Raw genomic sequence first — 7,772 nt, forward strand, 5'->3', positions numbered from 1 at the left:
TTATTTAAGTGTTCCCTTTGTTTTTTGAGCAGTGTATATTTCACGTTTTTTTATTGTTGTTGCATATTCTCTTATCGGTCTGTGTATTTTGATGACCTTTTGACCTTTGACCTACTGATAAAATTTTCATGTTATGACCTGTTAGCACTTTTATTCACACGGTGTCATCTTGGCCATGAGAGTCATCGGTCACAATATAAAAGACAACGTTTTGAAATCAAATTTTTCCATTTTATTGAAAAGTTGGCCAGGATTCTGTACAGCAGAGAGGGTGTGCGATACACAGGGTTAGGAAGTGGGGGGAGGATATAGAAGATCCTTTTCCCATGGTACATCATACCCTGAGACGAGAATCATCATCGTTCCCTCTTTGGTGCTGCAATGGAAAGGAATGCGGGATGGGGGGGGGGGCCAAGGTCGGACCACAGGAGAGAAAGAGAAGAGTAGAGAGAGAGAGAGTGATGGAGGGGTTGTCTGATTTTCAGGTGTTTTCAAGCCAGGCGGTTCCCCTCCCTTGCTGTTTCAGATGGTTGGCTTCAGCCAGGGGTTCGGAAAGGCCTCGGACATCTCTCCCCCTCTCTCTCTCTTCCTCCGCCCCTCTCCCTCTCTTCCGCTCTTTCTCTTTCTCTCCTTCCCTGAGCCTCACTTGCTGGCCATGGTGTAGCATCCCTGCTGGTGCCACTGCATGTCGCGGATACGCCTCACGGACTGGAACTGGGGGTGGCGGGCGCCGTACTCGTTGAAGTGTTTGAAGTCGCCCTTCTCCAGAAGGTACTGGGAGCCACGGTATCCAGGGAACTGGTAGCCCACCCAGCTGGGGGTTGGGGAGAAAAACCAATGATGTCACTACGTAGGTCACTGATATAACAGCTGTTCTCCCACAGACTTTTCTTTCTAGTTCCATGTGTTCTTAACTGTGAGATTAAACTGATTGCTTTCGCTGAATTGCTTTTGCCATCTCCATGGCAACACTTACGTTCCGCAGCTGACCATGATGCTGCCGACCCTGTCGGTGAAGCCGTAGGAGAACAGAGAGGGAACGTCATCGTCCATGATTTCCATCTTACGACCCTTGAACTCTCCAACCTCGTACAGGCAGATCTTGTGTTTCTCTGGGTCCTGGGAGAGAGGGGAAAGGATAGAGGTGTGTGATTGTGAGGGAGGTGTTCCAAAGGAGAGACATTTACAGGAGAGAGAGAGAAAAAAAGGGGAGAGAGTTACAGAGCAAAGAGAGAGAATAGTCAGAGAGAAAAATTAGAGAACAGAATTGACAGATGACAAAGAGAGAGGAACGGTGGAAGGCGAGAGGAGTGTACCCACCATGCGGACGGGCCTGAAGGACAGCAGGTAGTCGTTTTTCTGGCAGTTGCTCCAAGAGTCCCAACGGGGGTACTCTCCCTTCTCTAGGATGTAGTGCTCACCACATAAGTTCATCTGCTCGAAGCCCACGAAGCTAAACAGAATAGAAAGACAGTGTCACATGATTGTACAGCCGTGGTGACATATCTAATTATGATTAAAAGACATGTGAATATACTGCTACTTCTACGATTATCCCACAAAGCCACAGAGATAGCAGGACAATATTACATTACAGGCAACTAACATATAGTTAAAGCAACTGAAGTGGTTGACTTACGGTCCACACTCAACGCGGAGGGAGCGGACGCGGTCCATGCCCATCTCGCACACGTTCATGCACTCGTTGCTGATCTCAACCATGCGACCCTGGAAGTTCTCCTGGTCGAACACAAACATCTGGGGGGGGGGACAGACCGATGAGTACAAAGTAAACACTGATGATGTCTTGACTGTACCAGTGATCCAATGGTATTCAATTAGATTGGAGCCAGGAGAAGTCCTGTCAGTCGGGGGCTACTTGCCTTGTAGGACATCATGCCCATCTCGGACTTCTTGCTCTGCGTAGCCTTCCCGTCGGTCTGGGAGGCAGCCTTGGACTTATCACTGGACATGTTGACTGGAGGGAGAGAGAGAGAGGGATGAGCATGGAGTGAATGGATGGAGGGTATCAGGGGAATAGAGGGATATTTGGGGAAAGGATGGGGTTGGGGACACAGTCTATGTGTTTTAATATAGTGATGTGTAATATCAATGTAACATGTATTGTTATTATAACTAGCTACTTGTAATTACTGATTTGAAAATGAAACACTGTTTTGTCTACTCCCTTTACCTGTGTATGCAGCTACCAGCATGTGTATGATGTATGTTTGTCTGCTGCTCTTACCTGTGTGTGTGTGTGATCTGCCTCACTCAGAGAGTGTGTGTGGCTTGGAGCATGCCCCGCCCTTTTATACGCTGGCGCCCAGAGGAGGGGGATTATACGCAGAGAAACAAACCTGCTGAGGTCAGAACCACGGGACAATAGAACCACCGCATCATCAGAGAGGGACAGCCAGAGGGGAGGGGGCAGCCACAGGGACCAATGAGAGCCAAGGATTGGAGGGGGGGTTGATAGTGGAATACTGTACATGATGATAGAGTCTACCACAAACAGATAAAGTATCTGTGAGATAGAGACATAACACAGTAAAAGTATTTGTGATAAGCAAGTACACAAACTGATGAAGTTTTTATAACCAGTTACAAAGACCTGTATGTACATTGCTACTGTGGACATTGGTTTAATTAATTGTGCTCATGATATTTACTGAATAGGCTCACTATTTACACTATGAGAGGACATGTGCATTGTGCTATATCATCTGACCATGATTGTAATCAGTCACCAGCTTACATTAGAAAAATACAATTTCTGGTCGTCTCATCTCATCGCAATTAGTTTTGAGACCGTTGAATAGGAGCTGAGGCCTGAAGCCGTCATTAATAAATACTGTTTAATTGATGCATTATTGGAACTCACATTATCAGACTACATGGTTTTGATTAAGATAGTATAATGTCTATAAGGTGTCAGTATGATTTAGGTGAGGTATGAGGAGTGACGTTGAGTGGTGCAGTGCCATATTTAAAAAAAATGTGTCTTTATAAATGTCTGTGTTGGGGGGGGGGGCAGGATACCATGGACAGTATATAACTCAAGGATGGACGTGTGGCATGATTCGGGCGTGTTTGTTTGTGTGTTTGGAGACTGAAGCAATACTATTGAAGATATGTCAAAAACGTTCTCATACTTCAAACTTTTCCATCCTGTCCATATTATATTTTATGCATATGTGTATACTGACCTTTTTCCCCGCATTTAATCCCCACATTCTCCACCTCTATCCCGGTCTTTGTGACCACCACACGCCAGACTGCTGACCAGCACGAACTGACCCGGTTACTATTGTTCCTTTCCCATTCTGGGCAAACCCCGATCGACGTGCACAGAAAGGACTGGCGTTCCATAACATGTGCTGAGCTGGCGTGTCGCGCGGTTTCGATGGAACGACCAACAAGAACGCTGTCGTCCAGTGTTCCAGGAGGGGAAAAAGTTATTGTGCGCGCACCAAAGCCATGCACCATGGACGCGCTCCAAGAGGCGCGCTTCTCGTCAGTCCATATAAAACTGAAGCGCCAGATCTCTCAAAAGCTCTACGCGAGATAGCGTTAAGCGCGTGCCACTCCCGAGCTCATCACGAATAAGTGCCAAACTAGGTAAGGTGCCAACTCCGTTACGCATTTAATTGAAAGTATAGGGACAGTCAGTAAGATATGTTATAATGTGTTTATTCAAGACGCCTTTACACATTCACTTAAAACTCACCAAAAAGCGCTAACCATGTAATAACACGTTAACCTGCATTGCACATTGCATAGGTTGGCTACATAATGTATAAACTTGTTAAACTGATCCTGGCTTCCATATTGCGCTGTTCTGTGCAGGTGTAGCCTACTGACTTGAATGGGCAATAAACGATGGTCTTATCGCTAGGTCACAATAATATCGATTTGTTGTGTATTATTTGTCTTATACGACTGGCTATACTAGGGAGCAAGCTTGTTAGATAAAACAAAATCATGTTGCTTTATCATAGATTCATTGATCGGCATTATTAGTATACAATTTAGTTTAGCGGACAGGTGGTTCATCCAAGACTGTTTAGTAACATTTGTGACATTTAAGTGTTAAAGGGATAGGTTTTGGTGTGAAATTGATACTTAGTCGTGTACACTTGAATACCAATGTGAAGCTTTGATTACAGAATAACATAGAATATAAGAAAATAAATAAATAATGTTTACTCTGTATGTAGTCGTGTACACTTGAATACCAGTGTGAAGCTTTGATTACAGAATAACATAGAATATAAGAAAATAAATAAATAATGTTTACTCTGTATGTGTGTACTGTTGGTGTTGAGGTGACCGGAGTGTTAGAGAGTTGGGGAGATTGTGTAACTGAAAGTTTGCCCCCTGTCTTTTAGGTGTAAAGATGCACAGAACAACTAGATCCCCAATGATGCAACCCCTGGTCAACTCGGGAATGGGCATAGCTCCTTTCTTCAAGGTAACACACCTTTAAATTGAGACACATGCAGGAGCACAAACCTTTGCATCAGTGGAATGGGGCCTGTCAACTAAAATGTCCCTTTCTCTACCTCATCTTCCATTTCTTCCCCCTGTCCCTCTCTCCGTCTGTCTGTAGGTGACTGTGTTCGAGCAGGAGCACTTCCAGGGCAAGTGCCAGGAGTTTACCTCTGAGTGCTGTAACATCCAGGAGTGTGGTCTGGACGTCATCCGCTCCATCAGGGTGGAGAGTGGAGCGTGAGTCTCACACTGTTCCACCTGTTTACTGTGTATGATTGATTAGGGATAGAGGAATACAGGTGTGTACTGTGTGTGTGTGAGTGTGTGGGTCGAGTCCAGTGTGTGGGTAGAGTCCAGTGTGTGGGTAGAGTCCAGTGTGTGGGTAGAGTCCAGTGAGTGTGCGTAGTCATTGTAAGAGGGCCAGTGTAAAAAAAAAAGGGTCACTGCAGTAGCCATTTGATGAATTGTTCAGCAGTCTTGTGGCTTGGGGGTAGAAGCTGTTAAGGAGATTTTTGGTCCCAGACATGGCGCTCCAGTACCGCTTGCCGTGCGGTAGCAGAGAGAACAGTCTGTGGCTTGGGTGACTGGGGTCTTTGATAATTTTCCCGGGCATTCCTCTGACACCGCCTGTTATAGAGGTCCTGGATGGCAAGGAGCTCGGGCCCCAGTGATGTACTGGGCCATCCGGACCACCACCCTCTGTAGCGCTTGTGATCGAAGGCGATGCAACCAGGCAAGATGCTCTCAATGGTGCAGCTGTAGAAGTTTTGCAGGATCTGTGGGGCCATGCCAAATCTTTAACCTCCTCAGTGGCACGAGGCGCTGTCGCACCTTCTTTGCGACTGTGCTGGTGTGATAGGGCCACATTAATGATGTGGACACAGATGAACTTGAAGCTCTCGACCTGATGAATGAGTGAATGTCTATACTCTGTGGACGTGTTGGTTTATAGTGGCTGGTTCAATGTGTGTATAAGATGCTAGTACAATGTGTTTAACTCTCTCTCTCCCCGATAGCTGGGTGGGCTTTGAGCACCATGATTTCCAGGGCCAGCAGTTCATCCTGGAGAGAGGAGAGTACCCCCACTGGGACGCCTACAGCGGCTCCCTGTCCTACCACGTGGAGCGCCTCATGTCCCTGCGTCCCATCTACTGTGCTGTGAGTAAAGTGTGTGTGAGAGAGAGAGAGAGGGAAGATGTGAAAGTATCAATGCATTTTTTGGTCCAAACAGATACATTCTATTAGCGCCTTCTCCTTGAGAACCCCCCCAAAAAAATAATATTGGAATATGATCATCTTCGTGTGTGTATGTAACAGCCCTCTCTCTCTCTCAGTCCCACATGAGCAGTCGTATGATGATCTTTGAGAGAGAGAACTTCATGGGCCGCAGTGTTGAGCTGTGTGACGACTACCCCTCCCTGCAGGCCATGGGCTGGTCCATGCCCGAGGTCGGCTCCATGCACGTGCAGTGTGGCGCGTAAGTTAGCCTCTATTATTCACCGCAAACACACACACACACACACACACACACACACACACACACACACACACACACACACACACACACACACACACACACACATGCAACGTGTGAGCAAACAGCTGTGGAAGCTGTGGTTTCATACTTTGCGCACACCATTGATACACATGCCAGAGACACCAAAACACAGTGTTACTTAATATCCCCTCTTTTCCCTCAGCTTTGTGTGCTACCAGTACCCCGGCTACAGGGGCCAGCAGTACATCATGGAGTGTGAGAGACACAGTGGAGACTACCAGCACTGGAAGAACTGGGGCTCCCACTGCCAGACCCCCCAGATCCAGTCTATCCGCCGTGTCCAGCATTAAGAGGGGCTAGTAGTGGCTGAGAGGCCCACGGACAGCAACCCCATGCCCAGGCGCTGCTCTACCCCATATCCCCCCCTGCCTTACCCTGACAGGAAGAGCAGTCGCCCCTAACTACCGACTCACCACGTACCACTGACACTCACAGCCGCGCCGAGGTACGATAGCAGACTATATCGCACTGTAAACGCACAGGAACACGCACACACACACATACTGACATGACTGACACTCACAGACGTACCTATACTGATATAACACACACCATGTCTTTTACCAGGTTAAAGCACCCGCACACAGACACACACACTTGCGCTGTTCTACCTGAACCCCCCAACCCCTCTGTCCAGGTCACCTGGGCTGAGCGGGGAGCCAAGCCACACACCGTGCTCGAACCAGAGGAGAGGTCAACGTTTCCTCAGAAAACAGTTTCAAGATGGCTGCCTCTGTAGTGCAGCTCTGATGTGATGTTGTGTGTAGGAGGTTGAACCACAGGTTACCTAATAAACTCATGTTCACTTCAGTCGCTCGGGCCTGTCCTATCATTGTGTGTTGTGAGTGTAGGACAGGGGTCTCCAACCTTACCAAGCATGAGAGCTACTTTGAAAAAATTAAACATGTCGCAAGCTATTCCCTTTTTTCTAGCTTTCGAATAGGCATATTCTTCTCTTCCCCGGGTCCTTGGTGTACAAGAGAAAGTAGTGCACTGTTTTCTGTCAACATACCTGGTAAAAATAATGGTTCATAAACAACTCTGAGGGGGGCCCTATAAAATCTGTGATTACATAAAACATTTTTTTAGAATTTAGGTTTTTTTTCACTCTCACAATTACAATTGTTCATGACAACAAAATTGGATGTTGAGTCCATGCTTCAATCACATCTGGAAGAAAATAAATGTAGATGTTTTTGTGTAATTCCCCTTTAACTGTGCATCTGGCCCTATAATTGCGAATGTGCTGGTATATCCATGGTTCTGTACGGCTGCTGCTCATTTCATGGCAAAGTTTGCAAATAACAGATACAAATGATGTACTTACATATGATATACTTTTGCCAGGTAAGCCTACTTTGTAGTAAACATTTAATTGAGAAGGTTTCGGGGGAAAGTACTGAGTGATAGACAGGGGCAATATTGCTGGAAATTAACTGGCAGATAGTGTGTTAGGTTTGGCTTTTTAATCCAATAGTGGCTAACCAGGGCTGGAATAATGTCAATGCTATGTTGATTAGATGGGAGCTTGCGGTGTCTGATACTTGTTCGATTTGTTTATGACAGTTTGCGGTGGAACACGTGTAAAGTGCATGTAGTTTCAGGTGCGAGCTACTGGTAACTCGCGATCGACCTATTGGGGACCTCTGGTGTAGGAAATGTATAATACATGCCATACGGGAGCCAACTTTGCAATGATCAGCATAATAAGCATCTTAAG

At 46.4% G+C, this 7,772-nt stretch overlaps 2 protein-coding genes across 2 annotated transcripts; one reads left to right on the top strand and one right to left on the bottom strand.

The window, feature by feature from the left end:
- Positions 1-209: 209 nt before the first annotated feature.
- On the bottom strand, positions 210-2,374 carry LOC106611656 (beta-crystallin B1). The gene is made up of 6 exons (XM_014212095.2): positions 2,249-2,374; positions 1,884-1,978; positions 1,640-1,758; positions 1,321-1,453; positions 977-1,119; positions 210-814 (listed from the first exon to the last, which is right to left on the bottom strand). The coding sequence occupies exons 2-6, from the start codon at positions 1,971-1,973 to the stop codon at positions 643-645; spliced, it is 657 nt and encodes a 218-aa protein (XP_014067570.1). The 5' UTR covers positions 1,974-1,978; positions 2,249-2,374; the 3' UTR covers positions 210-642.
- Positions 2,375-3,352: 978 nt separating this feature from the next.
- LOC106611657 (beta-crystallin A1-2) lies at positions 3,353-6,862 on the top strand. The gene is made up of 6 exons (XM_014212096.2): positions 3,353-3,621; positions 4,392-4,474; positions 4,613-4,731; positions 5,511-5,652; positions 5,829-5,971; positions 6,195-6,862. The coding sequence occupies exons 2-6, from the start codon at positions 4,400-4,402 to the stop codon at positions 6,340-6,342; spliced, it is 627 nt and encodes a 208-aa protein (XP_014067571.1). The 5' UTR covers positions 3,353-3,621; positions 4,392-4,399; the 3' UTR covers positions 6,343-6,862.
- The last annotated feature ends 910 nt before the right edge of the window (positions 6,863-7,772 follow it).

Source organism: Salmo salar, chromosome ssa09, assembly GCF_905237065.1.
Source record: "Salmo salar chromosome ssa09, Ssal_v3.1, whole genome shotgun sequence".
Classification (NCBI taxonomy): domain Eukaryota; kingdom Metazoa; phylum Chordata; class Actinopteri; order Salmoniformes; family Salmonidae; genus Salmo; species Salmo salar.